The 18,596-nt window shown below is 42.2% G+C and overlaps 1 protein-coding gene across 4 annotated transcripts in view; it reads left to right on the top strand.

The window, feature by feature from the left end:
• Window positions 1–1,572: 1,572 nt before the first annotated feature.
• WNK1 (WNK lysine deficient protein kinase 1) overlaps window positions 1,573–18,596 on the top strand; it is a 99,969-nt gene continuing 82,945 nt past the window's right edge. For 2 of the 4 annotated variants that reach the window (XM_057390069.1, XM_057390068.1), the window contains exon 1: window positions 1,576–3,189. In XM_057390069.1, coding sequence (XP_057246052.1) covers window positions 2,416–3,189 — 774 coding nt within the window. In that variant the 5' untranslated portion in view covers window positions 1,576–2,415. Of the gene's footprint in view, window positions 3,190–18,596 lie in introns of all 4 variants that reach the window. The other 2 variants (XM_057390071.1, XM_057390070.1) reach the window with 2 other exon arrangements.

Raw genomic sequence — 18,596 nt, 5'->3', positions numbered from 1 at the left:
TGYGGTGTCAAATTTTATTTGTGAGGAACACAAGCACGTGAGAATTGCTCGGGTTGGTGATTTGTGGCTGGGAGCTGTGGAGCTCTAAAAGGGCTACTTGTTCCACTTTGTGCAGAAGGAGTTAAGGCCTCGCATCAGCAACACACAACTTCCTCTAAACTGCTGGTTTAAAAAGTAACTTTTTTTTTAAAAAAAAGATGTTTAAAATGACAGTGTGTTTGCTGGGAACATATTATTTACTTGGGGAAATTTCTTATTTTTCTTTTTCTTCCTCAATGTAATTTTTGCTTTGTAGCTGCCTGAAAGTCATGGTACAAAATAATTTACTCCTTCTTAAGTACATTCCAGTTGACTTCAAAAGAATGCTGTCGTAAGAAGGAAAGTGCTTGGTTTTGGTTTATTGATACAAAAGAGGAACATGATATAAATAATTTAGATGACTCATCTTTGCCAAAGCCTTGTTAACCTGAAAGTTCCCAATTCATGTCAGGGTTCACGTGGGCTCTGGCTGTTGTACATCCCAGGTTTTGTACAGCCTGGGTTCAACTGGAGCAGCCAAATGGGGACTGAAATGGCCACAAGATAACACTTCCGTTAAAGGCAGAGGCTGCAAATTCTGTTTCTTTTGAGTAATGAAATTTACAGAGCAGTTATTTGCATTTTATGTTACTTGGCCACTTAGTGCCTCTTCAGATGGCCTAAATGGAAGAAAAACCCAAACCCTTCACTTGTTCATACAGTACTCAGCTACATGGAGTTATTGTGGCCCATGATTTTAAAGAATTTTAGAGGCTGTTTGAAAACATGACCACATCGCTGTCTACACCTTTTTTGTGAGGGGAAGTGGAGGGGYAGGCACTGATTTCTTCTCTCTGGGGACAAGTTACAGCACCCAAGGGAACGGCCTGAAGTTGGGGAGGTTTAGGTTGGATTTTAGAAAAAGATTCTTCACTCAGAGCATGGGTGGGCACTGGAACAGGCTCTCCAGGGCAGTGGTCACAGCACCAGCCTGACAGAGCTCAAGAAGTGTTTGGACAATGCTCTTGGGCACATGGTATGACTCTYGGGGTRTCCTGTGCCAGGCCAGGAGCTGCACTCRATCCTTCTGGGTCCCTTCAAACTCGGGATATTCTGTGAAATATATTTATCTGTTTATATACAATATTTAAATAAATACATTCAAAATATTTGACGTATGGGTGTAACAGGACTCGAGGAAATGAGGAGTCCAAGCAGCCCCGGTGCCTTTTGACCCGCCGAGCGGATGGAGGACGATCTCTCCCACAGCACATCGGCCCCTGGTCCCGGGTGCACGCTGGGATCCTCCTCCCATCCTCCCATCCTCCCATCCTCCCATCCTCCCATCCTCAGCCAACTCACGGGCGGCTCCCCCGGCCCGGCCGGGCCGCTGGAAACTACAGCTCCCGTGGTGCCCCGCGCGCAGCGGGAGCGGCCACCTCCCGGCGGCTGCGGGTAGGAGGGACGATACGCTGCCGGGCTCGGGCAGGGGCGTGGCCGGCGGCTCGGCCGCTCCTCCCCCCTCTGCCGTGTGTCGGTTTCGGGCTCCCGCCCGTCGCCATTTAGCGCGGAGGCGTCGCCGGGCGGCCGCGGCGGCAGCGCTCGGTCCTGCCCGCCGGGCGCCACCCGGACTCGGCTCGGCGGCGGCCCCGGTGAGCGGCAGCTGTGGGCCGCGAGCAGCAGGAGCAGCGGCAGTAGCGGGAGAAGAAGAAGGAGAAGGAGGAGGGTTTCCGGCTCCGCGCGAGGCGGCCGCGGCTGTTGGAGAGAGCGCGGCCCGGCCGCGCGGGCGGTGGCTGCGCCTGCCGGGCGGTGGAGAGGCCGCGGCCGCCATGGGCGCCCCGGTGAGGCGGGGTTGAGCCCCCGGGACCCCTTTCCCTGCCCTGGGCCTGCCCGGGCCTCTGCCGCTCGGAGCGAGTGACTGAGCGCGGCGGCTTTCTTGGTGTGCGGGCCTGCGCCCCGCTCCCTCCTCGCCTCCCGGCCCCTTTCCCTCCCCTCCCTGCACCCGGGCCGGCCCCGCTCGCTCTCCATCGCCGGGGGTAACTGCAGCCGGGCGAGGCACCGCTTGGTGTTCCCGCGGCGTCTCCCCGCTCGGGGGCCTCCCGGTGCTCGGGCTTTCCCTTCCCTCGCCGCCCCCACTCCATCCCGGCGCCCCGTGTCCGCTCCCGGTGCTCCATGTCGGCCCCGCTGCCCGGCTCCCCGCTGCAGGATGGATGCAGACGCTGACCGGGGATCCACCCCGCCGGCCCAGCCTCCCAGCTCCGCCGCGAGGAGCCCTTGGGACCCTCCTCTGTTGCAGCTGCAACGGCAGCCGCGGCCGGGCGCGCTCCCCGCTCAGTGACCGGCCCTTCGCTCGCCTCCCGCCGCCGCCTCGCCACAGCCGCGCTCCCCCGGGGCACCATGTCGGGGGACGCCGCAGGCAGCGGCCCCCCGGGCCCGCGCTTCCTGGTGCCACCGCCGCCGCCGCCCAAGAACGGTTCCAGCTCGGACAGCTCCGTCGGAGACAAGCTGGGAGCCGCCGAGCACGGAGCCGCCGGCGCCGGTGGAGCGGGCGGCGGACCGGGGAACGGAGGCCGCAGTGAGGAGTACCGGCGCCGCCGCCACACCATGGACAAGGACAGCCGAGGGGCGGCAGCCACCGAGCACCGCTTTTTCCGCCGGAGCGTGATCTGCGACTCCAACGCCACGGCCTTGGAGCTGCCCAGCTTGCAGCCCGCAGCGCCCTCGGCCCCTGTCTCGGGAGGCAGCGCGGCGCCCTTGGTGTTCTCTCCCGAGGGTGCCGGCCGGACCCCTTACACCCCTGTCACCGTCGCCGAGGCCTACTCGCTGCCGCCGCCGCCYGCCCCGCTCCCTCTGGAAGGACAGTCTGCTGAGGAGCCCCCAGCCGCCAAGGATGCCGCCCCGCTGCTGCCCAAGGAGGAGGAGGAGGGGGACGAGGCAACTGCGCTACCCCCTACCAGTGCCGCTGGCAGCCTGTCAGCTGCYAGCCGGGAATTTGAGGAGCGGAGAACACAGCAGGAAGACATCGAAGAGCTTGAGACCAAGGCAGTGGGCATCTCCCCGGATGGCCGCTTCCTGAAGTTTGACATCGAGATTGGAAGAGGCTCTTTCAAAACTGTATATAAAGGACTGGATACTGAAACCACTGTGGAAGTTGCCTGGTGTGAGCTACAGGTAAAATAAAAAAATAAAAAATGTGAATTACCACAGTACAGCCACTCTCCCAGGTGCTAGTCACTGTGCTTGAAGGGGATAAAACCCATCAGCTCGAGGTCTGCTTAAATCGGAAGGAACTGCAGACCTTACCTGAGGCAGTCCTTTGGAAGAAAGGTGCATCCTTTCCTTGGAGTCAATTTGCCTTTTAATTACTTTAAMTACTGTGCTCTCTGATGAGTCTTTTAGCTTTATCATCACAAAACATGSTACAGTTCTGTTTTGTACAGGGTCTTGCATTTTACGCTTCCAAAAGGTAGCTTGGAGGATTGTACAATCACTTATATGCAGCTTCAGGGAGGCCAAGGGAAAGTGTAAGTGAATGTCGACTTGAGCTACCCTAAATGTTTCAGAATTTGTTTAGGTGATTTTCTTAGGAAAAAAAATGTGAACACGTTATTTTCACAGACATTTCTTAGGTAGTGGCAGTGGATTCTTGTGGGAGGTAACTTTAGAATATACATAGGCCATGTAGTGTATCACACCRTTTAGTTTTGCAAAGCTGTATTTTTCATTCCACCTTGCAGGGTTCGTACTTGTTAACAGGGACAAGGAAAGAAAGAACTTACCTTCTTTTGGTAGCTTTAAAAAACACCCTGAAGTTTCWCCTTTCCAGATGACTGATGGATTAAACTGGAGTAAGACTCTGCTTTTTTACCATGTTTCTAGGCTGAGCAGAGCCAGAGTTCTGTAGCAGCCCCGTCTAAGGATGGCAAGAGCACCCTTAGTTCCCTGCGAGTCAGAGCTTGTATAACAGACGCAGGTTGCTGTGCAACAACCTGARAAGAAGTGGGAAGAGCTTGGAGTACCAGGAGCAAATACCTGGTGTGCTGGTTTCTTTTCAAAGCTTTGGTATAAAGTTGAAAGGTTTAGTGTTTGTTTTTCAGTGTTGGGTTTTGGTGCGGTTCATAAMGGGGCTTATGTAGTACATCTTTATTATTGTTTGTGTTCCCCGCCAGTTTAGGGCAGACAGAAGAGCATTGGGTCAAAATCCCAAAACTCTGCRTAGGGTTTTTAAGTAGTCAGTGGCTCACAAATGATTGATTGCAGTAGCTGCACTAGAGCTTTTTCAAAAGCAATTATATATCTGTTCCAGTCAGGCTGAGGGAATTTATTAAAAGATTTTAAATTTTGTATTCATATTTGCTTTTGGATGGTTGCTCAAGCATTCTACCAGTATCTTGGTTCATTATGTTATTGCCATTATTCTGTGCTCACTAACTGTGGAAGAGACTTCCAGTTTTCTTTGTGACCCTTAAGCATGCCCTGCTCTTTCAGGCTGGCTACATACTTGCTGTGGTGGTCTRCTTCAGCATTGATTTTTAATTAAAAGTGAAATGATCAAGTGTTAGTCTCTGCTGAAGCTTTGSTTGTGCAATTTGAACTGTGAGGAGATTAATCACCCATCAAAATTATAGTACTTTTATTTGAAATTTTAATATTTTCTATTTTCGAGTTCTGTGACTTTAATCTCTGAAGACTGTTTTAATCTTCACACTTACTGATCAGAAACTAATGCCAGCTTCACATCAGTTGCTTTTCACTAATGTTGCCTCTGTTGAAGTGTCTTCATCATCATCAGTACCAGGTGGACAAACTGAGAAGCACCACCTTTGAAGGAATTTAATAAAGAACCTCATTTTTAAAGATTATGTTGCTGGGCCTTCAATCGATTGATGAATTTCATGAGTAATATTGAAAATAAGAGGTTGCAAAAAAGCATGAATGAAAATACTTGAGAGGGGCAAATACTTGTAGTTTTGCTCGGAGGGGAAACTGCATTGCAGGAGTGCCTTGTGGGTTAAGTTATTCCAAAGGGTGTAGTTTTCCTCTCAGAAGGAGACAGTGCAAAGTGGCAAGTTTAAGACAGGAATGTAAATTTTATAGCTGTTTAAAGTGTTTGCTAAAGAGTTAGACTCTACAGCTAGTAGAATATTTTAAGATTAAGTCCTGTTTTATTGTTTCTGACTAGAAAGAAAGGGAGGAACTTGGTATTTGTTAGTATGGTTGCTATATCCTCCGATGTCCTTCCTATATAGGAAAATGTAATGGTTGACAGGTTGATATTTGTTATGCATGATTTGTATCAAAATGAAATCTGTGTTCACAAAGATGGACTGAAACTTAGATATCATTGGCTTTCCAAAATCCCATGGTTTGAGAATTGGTGAACCTTCAAAGCATAGTTGTTTTATTAGGGAAATGTGAATGATTTTCCTCYGTGCTGTATTATAGTAACCATAATTAACTGATGGTTACTTCTAATTGTCTTGAAATAATGTTCCTCATCAATAGCAGAGTTTTTTCTCTGTATTTCTGCTAGCAAGTGTAGGCATCTGAGGTGTCCCACCTCCCSTAGAGTTTTCTAAGCAGTGATATTGAAGATTTTGTGGTGGTGTCTGGCAGAATGACTTTTTATTATTGAAYAACGCAACTATGTGTGATTTTAATGTATGTGCACTCTAGCAATAAGACCAAAATCTGAGGCTATCAATGTACTTCCTTTCAAAGGAAGTTTGGATGCTGTTTATGAGATGCAGCTTGTGTTCCCAAGTTGTTGGTGAAATGGAGGAAAATATTGSTCTTTGTCCTCAAGGCTCTTGAATTACCTTGTAATTGAATTGCCACTTCTGCTTGATGTATTTAACTGTGGAGGAATTAGAAGGGGAAAGAGCTGAAATTTACTGGGTGACCTACTGGTATTCTTAGTATCTCCAACAAGCCAAGGTCCTGGCTAAGACTCTTTGTCTGTTCTCAATATGTGGAAGTTGAGTCAATTTTACCAGATGTAGCAAAAATCCAACACAGATGACTGATGGACTATCCTGGTTGACTCAGTGACCTGTCTGTATGAAACAAATTGTAACTGAACCAATTTTAAAATATCAGGTGCAGGTGTTTAAATGTGAAATACCTGCCCTGCTGTGAATGKAGTGGAGCTGTGAAGAGCTCAGCAGCAATTGCTTTGTGCCAGTGTTCAGTTTCAGTTACTGTAAGGATATTGTTAGTGTAGTGTTACCCTTCAAATACTTTTATTCCCTTTGTATATATTCATCTCAACTCTAGTTATTCTGAGTCAAGTGTGCCTCCTACTGTTGTCATTAGCACATCTCATAAATGGACTAAAATAGTAATTAGGGTTACTAATTAAAGGGTTTTTAATAGGTAGAAGTTGGCAAAAGTGGTCTTAGTAAATTATGTTTGAGCAGTGAGTTTGTCATCTCTGTACAGCTCAGGTAACATTGTGSCTAAAATGTGATGCCTTCCCCTGATGCCTTAAGTTTATTCTTATGCCAGAAGGAGTAAGTCATACAGTTGACTGCAAAAGCCAAATCTCAGTGCTGTTGTGTCATCCCTCTGAGTGTGAGTGGTTTTAAATCAAGACTGTAATTTAACTGCTTGTTTACAGAACAGGACAGAGTGGTTCTGTCACTTGCTGGACCAAAAAGTCTTCTATCTAGAATTCTTGCTCTGGGTTATTCAAATTAGTAATTTTTCAAATACAAACTTGTGCTTGATAATGTGGAGGTAAATTTGGCTATTTTGTGTATTTGTCAGGCATTTGAAGACTTACCTTTAATTTGGACAGTGTGTTGTTCTTTTAAAGGAAGCATGATTTATGAACTGTTATWATGAAGGTATTTGCATTGGTTGAAAATGCATTCCTGGTAAACTGTGTGTCTTGGAGAACAGCACTGCATGCCTGGTATGAGCTATATCCCTACTGTCCTTTCTGTTCTTTCACAGAAAGGGTGGGTTGGTCAGTCAGCACACAGAGTTCATGAATGCATCTTCTTGTTGATACCTTGCTTTGCCATTCTTACTCTGGCTTCTGTGTGGTGTCAGTCAGGTTATTCTGCTTAACATGTGAACTGCTGAAGGGGAAAAGGAACTGGAGAGCTCTCCCTAAGCAGAGYCTCCAGGCATAAGAAATGAGTTGGACAGGTGAAAGTGGTGCAGGAAGTTTGTTGTACTCATTACTGCTTTGAGGGAAAGCTGACTGTGAATTTGGTTGCCTTTAGTTGGAAATCATCTGAGTAATAAATTGGTATTGGTTACATGTGTGCAGTTCTGTGGCAGATGTCTAAGTACAAACCAAGTATAGTGTACAAACRCTCCATCTTACAAATGGATTTTTCTTACATAAGGCAGTAGCAATGAAAAACCAGTTGGGAACAAGCATAATGCCAAAACTGAATGTGAACCATGAGATTCTGTAGTGTACTCTGTTAAAAATAATGCAATTGACACTTTGTAGCAGGAAACAGTGAGGTGCTAAATAATATTTCCATCTGTCAGAACTTTTTTGAGTCTAACAATGTTAACTTAAAGYTCACAGAGGAGGAAGTTAATTGGATGTGATGTATAGCTTCACTTTCAGTGACACTTCAGATTTTATGATGCCTRTCTTTATCTTATAGTCTTAAAGCTATATTGAATAGTGATTTTTAGGTCAGCAGATGACAATGGAATGCAGTTTCTGTGCTCTAGACTATAGACTCCACTGCCGACTCATAACAATAAATATCAGCTTGCTGAAGTCAATGTATAATTCTTACAATTTTCTTTTTTTCTGGACTGGCTGAGCTGAGAATGTTTCAGAAATTGTACATTCAAGTCTGACAACCAAAAAAGGTCTTGTATCACATAACTGTGGCATCCTGTAGTCCTTTTTTTTTTTTTTTTTTCCGCTGGTTGCATATTGCTCACTAGGAGGCCACAGTTATGCTGGCTCTGATGCACAGTCATCTAGCTACATTAAAGCAAAATGAAAAACCAGATCTAGACCTTTCTGCAGTGAGAGGAAGCTGAAGAGTGTGGACCTAGAATTCATCTGTCAAGCGCTGTTGGAAAACAATTACATTCTGTTAGTTCTGGAGAAATAGTCAGCATCCTGAAACAAATATGCCTTCTTTGAAAACTCTGACTGTGGTTTAATTCTGATTATTTAAAAATACATTTTCTGAAACTTTTACTGGAAGATCACATTCCAGTCTAAGGCAGTTTTCTGGCWCCCATCCTACTCTGTACTTCACATCAGTGTTTATAATGGTTTACTAGTTTGTGAGTGTAGTTWTATGTGGTTACAGCAGCAGTGTGCCTCCTGTTTATGAATGCTTCTGGGCCAGATGCATCATTGTCACAAATGTAGATTAATCAAAATATGTGATAAGCTGTCAACATCATGCTGTACTTATTAGTCTTCTGTTTTCAGTTCTACAAATTCCAAAATAGTGGAAGTAAAATCTGTAAAGCCCTAAGTGTACAATGGGCTTATGGCACTTTCAGGATGCTGGATTTTGAAGTGTGCATATGCTGGGAAATTGAAATTTTGTGCACTAAAGTCTAAATTTTTGCTGGTTTCTGTGTCATAGGGCAGAACAAATTACTGGTACTTAACTGGCTTCACATCTCTGATGTGAAAGTTTCTCCCTTAGCTGAAGATGAAAACCCAGCCATATTCTTGAGTGTTTGTGCTGTAATTGATACAATTGACAACTTGATAAATGACATGGGAAAGGAGCCAGACTAATTACCTGCAGAAGTATAAACAGTGGCCAGGCTCCCTCAGACTTGACAAAGGTGACCCTGAAAGAGAGAAGGGAGCTTTTGAAGTACATTCTGGAGCTGCAGCTGTTAGGAGACCTCTGCTTAGGAAAATAATCTTACCTCAAAGGGATATCACTTTTGGAGATGGCTGTGGTTCAATTTGTAACTGGCTGGTTGTGAGGCAATAAGTATAATCGGATAAGTACCTTCTGAAAATGCAGCATTTCTTATGGAAATAAACAGGCTCTTATTTGTCAGTTTGTGTGGGTTTGAGAAGTGCAGAATTAAACCTCTTAAATGAGATTTGTTTTGGGCTGTTGTGGTTTAAAACACTTAGCTTCATAACAAAACTTTTGAGGGCTGAGGAAAAGTACCAGGTCTATAATCTGCCTTTGAAAGGGAAAAAAACGCCCCACCTGATCAAAGCCCCCTGGAGACATCCAGTATAGAGTCCTTTGAGAGCTGTCTAGCAGAGTAATAAATAAAACAAGCAGTAATAGATCTGTGGTAGTCTCCATGGATGCAGCGCATGGTACAGTGCAGTTTCAATATCTTTTGGTTAGCAACATCCCTCTGGGACACATTCTTTTTCTTATTTTGTCTTTGTTGGATTTGTTTCATACAGCAGCTTGTTAAACATCACAGCTCTGACAGACATCCACATTCTCCATACTGCATGTGACGAAGTTGGTGCTAAGTAGTGGCAGCCTTGATGYTTCCTGTCATGCATCTTATCAGAAACTCTCATTTCCTGTAAAGGTTACCAACTTTTTTTGAGGTTACTAATTGATGCTTTCAAATCGTGGTTCAGTTTAGTTTGTCTCTCTACATAATGAATGTAACATTTAAGTTATAAGAAAGAAAATATGATGTAAGTTTGCAGTGCTACTTGTCGCTGGGCATGTGTTTTTGGTTTTTGTTGCTATTGTTTTTTAATAGCAGATGGTASAAAGTTACTGGTTTTGACTCTTAAAACTTCAGATCATGATACTGCAGTTATAACTTGATCATGATGTGTGTATACCATGCTTGGAAAAACACTCTTCAMGTCCTCTTGGAACAATTTGTGTTCTAAATAGCAGGATTTGTAGTACTGAAAATTGATTTCTTGAAGTAGTTGAAGGCTTTTATCTAACATGAACCATCTGCATRTCTTTTCAAATCTGTTGTTTAAATTCTTGTTCAAATGAAAAAGAYTCAATTTCTGTAGTGGCTTCATAAAATATTTTTGTGGAAGCTGCTTGGAATGTCTTGTAGCTCATTTTGAGAATCATTTAGGGTGTGTATGGAACCTTAAAGAGTGTTGGAATGTTTTTGGTCGAGATACTACAGATATCCTTCTTTCTGCTCTATTTCCAACTTTGTCGTATCAGCACTTCTCGATGTGTGGTTTTGATTGCCCTCATTCGCTTTGGGAGAGCTGGGGGAAGTGAAAAGGTGACAAGGATTGGATCTGTCACCATTATGTTTGAGAGAGGGTGCTTGCTCATGTGTTGTAGGCACAACTTGCAGAATACCCCTTAACTCCATGYTGCAAAGGATAAACTGAGTGTCAGTATTGTTTTGTGCTATGCTGTCCTCTTAACCTAAAAGGACATCCATGCAGCAAGYTCATCAAAGGTGTTGGCAATTCCTTTTTTTCTAAGAAAGCCAGAATAAAGTAATGGATGGAATGCAGTGACCAGAATTCAGATTCAGTTCTTAGACATACTTCTGAATTTCGTCCCACTTGTCGTTTTCACCTGGTGATGGTAGGTRCATTGCACATAGCCAGATTATTCTAAAGCACTTCAAGATTTGCTTGGGGAATTCCAAGCAGCACTGTGTTACTTTGCCTGGCTTACAAATAATCTAATGCTCTCAGGTGATTTTTTGGCAAAGGAAATGGCAGGCTTATAAAAATTGGACTTGTGGTGTTAKTATGTCATAGCCTTCTAGAAACTATGTATTAGTAAGTATCAAAAGCAGTAAGCAGTTTTCACAAGGATAGCTCATTCTAAATCACTAAGAGACAAACTGCTAAGTTTGAATTTGTCATTTTAGACCCTAGCAGAATCTTTGGGAATGCTGCCTAAACTCTTAGACTCTAGAAACAGTCTAGAAAGGATGTTGTATACTTGATGGCTTTGTGCCTAAAATATCTATGAGCGTTCAAAGGGATGTGTCAATGCCACTGGAATAAATGTGTTTTAATGTAGGTAGTGCCATTTTTTTTTTTTTTTATCTGTGTGCCCCAAAAACATGGTTCTGAAGTCACCTGGTTCGGCTATTGGTAGTCTCTGGGCAGCAAATCTCTGTTCTCAGGGCAGGATCCCTGTGGTGCATTTTAAGTCTTTTAATTTCATAAGRTGGTTTGCAGGACTCCTAACATGTTACCAGTAAGATTAAAGCAAAGAGGAAGCTTTCAAGATTCTGATAGCATCCMTATCATAGGTTATATTTGGAGCATGGTCCAGGGTTTTTCTGATACTATTGCCTTTGTTAAACAGTCACTGATAGAACCTCTCAACAGGTGTCCATTGAACTAACTGCTCTTGTCCTGCTACAGGTAGATAGCACATGATGTGGAAAATAAACTTTATTAGACCTCTTATGTGAGATACGTGTTTTATTGTTTTGATTCAGCTGCTCTAGATCATCCTTTTCATCTGCATGTTTCAGCCATTTCTAGTTTCATTGCATCAGGAGTTGAAGATAGTGGGTTCTGATAGCAGATTTGGGCTGGTAGCACAAAGCAGAAAGCTCGAGACAGAAAAACACAATTACACAATTGTGAGTTTAATGCCATCGTTTACAAGAATTTAAAAGAATAGGAATAGCAATCTCTTTGTGTAATTAGGGCAAAGCTGCAGCAGCTTTGCTGAGCTAAGTGGAAGATGGTATGGAGCTGATACCAACAGTCATTTGCATTTTGTCTGGTTTTGGCCAGTTAATGTAGTCTCGTGRTAGTTTAAAACTATTCAATTGATGGGGTTACCCAGTTTTCCTTGGACATTTTCCTGTCTTAGGGTAACCTGTGACTTGCTTCTCCTTTGCTGATTGTTGGTGTCAAGTTTGTGACCCCAGTCTTCATGTATTTTGATTGCTTCTATCCTGGGATAGACTAATGACATGTGAACCATAACCCACAAATATTGYTATTAAAAGCTTCAGCAATCCAGGCTGATTATCTTAAGGATCTACAAATCTGTGTGAGCTTATGTAATATGCATCTGTTAATGGCAATTTCTGATCTGTTAGCAGGTTTGCTTAAATGTTGCAAAATGTTACTATGCATGTTTTCAAATCTGCTTCTTTTAAATGAGACTTCTATGCTAACAAATATTTTCCAACATAAAACTATTTGTGGTTTGTCTTGATCTTTATTCAGCTGGTTATGGTGTGCTCTCATTTGGGAAATGTAGGTTATCTATCTGTGTAAAAATGCAAGATGCCAAGTTAATGTGTTCTGTTTCATTATAGCTAATTTGGACTGAGTCTGTGAGTCCTCCTTAAATTGAAAATGTCATAAGTGAGGCTAAATTTGAGTGAGATAGTTCTTGAAGCAGTCCATTTAGATAAATATCCTACTCTAAGAAATCCTGTCCTTAATACTGCTCCCTTTAGATGTAGACCMGTAGAGGTTGGCAGTATGTAGAATGGCCTTTGAGGGCAGGCTTTTTGTTTGCATTTATCATTATTTGGGGCTTAGTCAGTCATTTGGTTTGCCAGGAAGAGTGTGCTGAAAAGGGAGAAACAGCAGAAATGCCTGATACGAAAATAAGACTTAAAGTTTAGTTTTAGAATGATTTTTTTTCCTTCCTGTGGCTTTGTCTACTTCCTTTATGTGCAGTTTGAGCTTCTTTCTGCAGACTCAAAAGCAGAAATGTATTTTAGGCTATTTTTGCCAGGAGGGGTGGTGGTGGTGAATTAGACAGGGTTYTTGAATTTGAAATGTCTTGCCTCGTGATGGCAACTGTGAGCCAGTTAAGGTGATGGTGTGATCTCTTTTGCTGATCTTGTTATACAAGCCTGAACATATCTGAGAGATTCACTATTTACCCTCAGGAACCAAACAAAAAGCCTCAAGGTTGCTGCCAAAGACTTAAATGTTGTAGCACCCCTGTGTATTGTGTGTGTGAATACCTGTCACAAATTGTCTCTAATACTCAAGTTTCCTTCAAGCATTTTGGTGCAATGGAACATGACTAACTGTGTATGACAACACTTCATATAGGATAAATAGCCAGGTGCCTTGATTTTATCTTGGGAGTGCRGCTCAAAACCAGTAGTGTTCTTTCTCCCAGCCAATGTGAAATTTCATTTCTCAAAGTTGGGCAAATCACAGAAAACCTAGCAGAACTAAGTTTCATTTATTGTTGGTGAGTCTCAAATCTGTTATTATTGCTGACTTAAGTGGGTTCTTTTTCTAAGGAACCTTGAGAGTTGAAAAGGCATTTGCAAGACAAAGGTGTGAGGAATAGCAAAACCCYTTATTTCTTAGGATTATTGAGATTTCCAAGTTTTAGGACCAGKCAAGTTTAAAATAATTAATCGATTCTGAAAATTCCCATTGCTGTGAGTGGCTAGTTCATGAAAGTATCCATATAATACTTGTACTAAAGTTTGTGGATTTCTTGCCTGCTTTTTGCTAAAATACTTCCCTTTGAAGTCCTGGATTAGTATTTTCTTATTGAGTAAGGTACCTACTGTGGCCATGCATCAGTTGTGTTTTCTTTGCAGATTAAATAGTTGTGTAACTTCCATGAACTTGTAAAATAATTTTATGGATGCATTCAGATGTTGAACTGCATAAGGCCAGCAGCCAGTAATGTTGAGCTTTTTGTTGCTATTTGTTGTGGGTTTTTTGTTTTTTGTATTTTGTAATAGATTGTGAATGTGCTCATTTCATGTTTGTAGAACTTYGTGACCATAATTCAAGTGTTTGTTGGAACTGGAGAGAAATCTATCCCAAACCAGCATCTGTGGTCTAGTTAGTGGGTAGATGACTAACTGCTCCAGAAGGTTTCTGGATCAGTTTTCTAAGATATGTAGGTGAATAGGTCCAGAGTATGGAGTTGAACAAGAGGGAGAAAAACTACAGTATTGCTGCTCCAAATGTAGAGATTTTGTGAAAACTCCCAATGTACCCAAGCTATAAATGGTTTCTGCTTGATAAACCTGTACTGTAAAAACTCATTTTTTGTTGGCTCTGGGAGAAGGCATCCTTGAATTCTAAACCATATGAGTGATAGGRTTTTGAATTGGAAATGGGTGATAAACTGATTTGGAAGAATCCTTTCATTTAGGAAAACTGACATGAGTGCAAACAGTGATTATGTCAAAGAAATGTTCAGTTTTGTGAAGAAAGCTTAAGTAGCTTTAGGTTAGGTTGGGCTAACCAAAGGAAGTAATCCAAGATCAGCTKTGCTAAAGCAGCTGGCTGTACTTTCAACATCAGCAAAGTAATTCCCAAAATTCTTTTAATGGTAGGCTCTGTTATTTACTATTACTGCAAATTGCTGGTTTGTATGCTGAATTGTTCAGCTGAAGGTTTGCTTCCCTGCAGTTCTGCAGTGGTTTGACCTCTGTCAGGAAACAGTTGTGGCTCCTAATGTGGCAGCTTGTAAGATAATGCTGAATTTTTGAAGTATGCTTGTGATGTGTGATTGTACTGTTGTAGCATGTCCAAAACTCTGTGTTGCTCAATTTCTGGTCTTGATAACTTTTTGCAACAAACCACATGGTTTGGGTAACCCTGTAAAATTTGAAGGAGAGCARCTACTTTAAATAAAGAGCTGATAACTACCAGGTCATGACGCAACTGGTAAGCACAGTTAACTAAGTTGGTGTGGATGACTGCAGTTAAAAAGCAGCAGGCTGTGAGTGTAGTGATGTTTTAAGTATAATTTGTCACTTAAGAGGAGTATGAAATCTGAGGAAGTTGGCATCGGAATTTAGAATGGAAAGAATGAGTTGGTTGATGATGTAGAGAACTATTTTCCACTTTCCCTTTGACTTCTGTCCTTATCTTCTCTGGCAATAATATTCAGGGAAATGGTATCTTTTGTTTGTCTTGTTCCTGTGTGGCAATGGTAATTGTTCTTGCTTTTTACCTGTTCAGGAAATATTCTCATTCCTCCCCACTTCAACAAAGCAGTGTATCAGTCGTTGCCAATGTCATTTTTTGCTTTATTTTCTAACCTTGGCGTTCCTGAGTCCTCCTGTGGTCCTAGTATAAGCCATCTGGCAAAAAATGGATTTTATTTTCTCCCCCTGCCCCTCTTGCGCTCTGGAATGAAGCAGATTTTGTTTCTGTGTTCAGCTACGCTATACATATAAAAGAAGAATGAGCATGTTTAAAACCTGTGTCTAAGCTTTGACTCCTGGAACTGCCTCTTCCAAACTTAGATTTTCCAGCTGGTAAGCCAATCTTAACCATGGAAATGTGTTTACTGTTCTCTTGGGAATTTGCCTTATATTCCTGCCTTCTCCCTTCCCCCTTCTCAAGCCAAATTTCTTTCCAGGAAGGGAAAAAAATCCATGGACCAGATTGAGCTTCAGCTGAATAGGGCRTCTCATTTCAGATATACTTTCTGCAGCTACTCAAATGACCAAAACATAAGTGGCAGCTGAGTTGTCTGTTTGTCATGGGTCAAGGGCAGTCCAACTCAGCAGTTTCCCTTTCCTCTTCCCCAAGTTTTATTTGGAAGCAGTAGTAATTTGCAATTTTATAGTTATCCTCTTGTCATGAAGACCAGATGGAAATACATCAGTTGTTTCATGTATAAATACTCAGTCCAACAGCTGTGAGTTTATCAGGAGTCACTGGGATCACAAGTTAGTGACCAAATTATTTGTTTAGGGGGCCATGAGCACTACTCTAACTTGAAATCAAACTGCCCCATGAAACTGTTAGAAATAGTCTAAGACCAAATTAAAGAACAAAGAATGAAGGTGAACTATTTAAATGCAGAATTCTTTTTATCAGGTGAAGTTACAATTTTTTTCTAGAGTATTACGGAGATCCTCGTATGCTGATGAAAATGGTTCATCCACTGTTTCTGCATTTTACTGATGCTATTCCTAAAGTAGCTAAACAATTGTTCTGAATTCTAAGTCTCCTTTCCTTTTTTAGTTTTACTAGGTAAGATCATTTGTCCAGAGTATCACCCCCTGGTCTTTTGGCCACTTGATAATCCTCAGTCTTTGTTTCAATATTTGTTTCTGGCAAAAAAGCTGAGGTACCTGTGTGATTCTGGCTAGCAATGAATTGAGTGTAATGGGAGTTGTAATAAATCTACTTGACACTGATTATTAAGGGGTTTAACTTGATTTTGCAGGTTGGTGAGRGTTTTTTGTGCAAATAAGGCTATTTGTTCCAATAATATTGAGAAAGGGAGGGATGAGAAAGTCTGCCAATGGCCATTGGCTATTTGGTTACAAAATGTAATGTGTTGCATGGGCTGCTGAGCATAATGTGAAACAAAGTGCCATAAAAAAATGTTGAGTGCGAAGCCCATGACTGAAAAAACACTTTAATGGGAGAATGGGCATAGTCATTAACTTAAAATAGCYTCTCTGTAGAAAACCATTGTAAAGCAAGATTGTAGTTCTTCACTAATGAAGACTGCAGTGTATAGGACTGAAACTAAATTAGAAAGAAAACAAAAATTTGCAGTAACTACAGACTGTTAAAAACCATAAACAAATGGAGAAATTGACCACAATTTAGTGAAACTACCTGATTMTCAAACTTTGAGTGGAATTGTGCCTGTTGCTCTGAAAAGCCTTCTTGTTCAAAGGGGTAGCTAAGACATTTTTCATGTCTGTGGTTAATACATTTAGACAACAGAACAATAAATGCAATTCACCACACTGATAACTCCTAGTCTCTGTAGGGCTTTGGAAAAGAACCCTTTGAAATAACTCACCGAAAAAAAAAAGACCCCAAAGACCCCAAAAACATTGTCTGGTTGAGTCACTACATAGGTCTCACTTTTGCTTCCCAGTACATTGTATTTCAGAAATGGTTTTCTTCCAGCTTGTGCAATTCTCTAATGCAGTGCCTCTGCAATAGAAGCCCATGCAGCCACTCTAAACCAAGTGATTGCAGCTCTACAGGTTTGGGGAATCTAGTGGGAACTAGGGAGACTGAAGTTGTCCTGGAGTCTTTTAATGAGGATGCTGTGGCCTTTGAAATGTATGCCTTCTTCAGTGGAAATCTCCTCTTGTGTTTGGCCTAGATGRCCAGGAACTGAGAACATTCTTTCCTTTGACATTTTGGTTGTGTTTGTAGAGGTATACACACTTTTTTARAAGTGTGGAACTTTGCTTCAGAGTCATGAGGAACTTCAGTTTTCCCYGCTCTCTGACTCTCTATAAAATAACTTGTCCGTTCATATTCTGATAAACATTGGTGTTTTTTCAGCTGTATATTGGCATGTGATCTCTTGCTTTGGTGACAGCAAGCTAGGAAGTCTTTCATCTGGAACCTCATGTGAGTGGTCATTTTGTAGTTTAGTGTCAGGTTTACAGTTGGAGGATCTGGCAGTCATCAGTGTGTGCTCTCAAAACCAGCAAGTATAGCAGTTGTCCTGGCTGTGTTTTGTGGGCTTTGAACACTTTGTTACACATATTGGGATAGCAAAATATCTTGAGCCTTGAATGATGACTTCTGTCAAGCAGGGATCAAGGGTCGTGGTGCTGTGCACTTTGGCACATCCTGGGACACATTCATCAAAGATAAGAGGGGTTGACTGTGTTATTGGGGAAACMGAGCTGAATTAATTTCCCTTTTTATCAGTTTAGTTTCACTTTATTGTAGGCATCTGTGGCTATTGCATTGTTGGATTTTTAGTTCTTCCTGAATGGTGGAAGTGCAGAGGCTCTTCATATCCAGCCACATGTCCCATGTTAACCCAAAGTATCTTAACAGGACTGTGACTCCTGATGGTATAACTTGGAGACTCCAAATAATAGGGCTTTGGTGTTGGTGAGGGTTTTTTGTTTAGTTTTTATCCTTTTCCTATGGAAATCCTTGTAATGATTTTTATTTTCTTCTGTATTTATAGTGATTTCTGCTGTAGCATCTGTGGGAAAAAAAAGTTTGATTGGATGAGAAATTTTGGTTTATCTGTTTTGTAACTTTGTTTCTAATTCAATGTCGCACTAATCATATTGTGTAAGTTAACTACAGGGAACTGGCTGATTATTCCATGACAARTATGCCAGTTTGCCTGAAAAAAGAGATGCAGAATAAGCTTAAGGACAGCAGAGGGCTTCCCAGTAGACTTGAAAGGCACTGCAGCCACTTTCCRTAGTTATCACTCCTTTGGGACAACATTAAGTTATTGTGCCTAATAGGTTGTGAAAGTCAAGTGTGGTTTTCTTTGATTCTGAGGGTCAAGGAGATGATGTGTATTGTTGAATCTCCTATCTTGCTGGGTTCTTTTGTCTTCTCCTAAGGTGAACTTATCCCTCTGTATCTCTTTGGGATATTGCAGCTGTGGACCTTTGTGCTTTAGAAAAGACAAACTGAAAGCATCAGTCGTTTCCTGCTTTCATTCAGAAATGGATCTGCAAATGAAGCAATAGGTGCTGTTAGGTCTTTTCAGTAACTTGATTCTGAAAACATTAGASGAGTGTGCTCTCATGCTGAGTAACTCGAAATCCAAGCACTGGATGCAGTTAGATGAAGCTGCAAAAGGAAAGTTGTTTTGGGGACTTCTTGGCTGAAGTGATAKGAGGAGGCATCTTGCTTACTTTTGCAGCCCCTTGTGTGTATTGCTATCAAAAATCCGACAACAATTTAATATTTGAATGTTCAGTCTGAGACT

Source organism: Malurus melanocephalus, unplaced genomic scaffold (assembly GCF_030028575.1).
Source record: "Malurus melanocephalus ecotype Western Australia unplaced genomic scaffold, MMel_1.1 scaffold_22, whole genome shotgun sequence".
Taxonomy (NCBI): Eukaryota; Metazoa; Chordata; class Aves; order Passeriformes; family Maluridae; genus Malurus; species Malurus melanocephalus.
The sequence above is the reverse complement of the archived record's forward strand: the minus strand, read 5'-3'. Positions and strand labels throughout refer to the sequence as shown.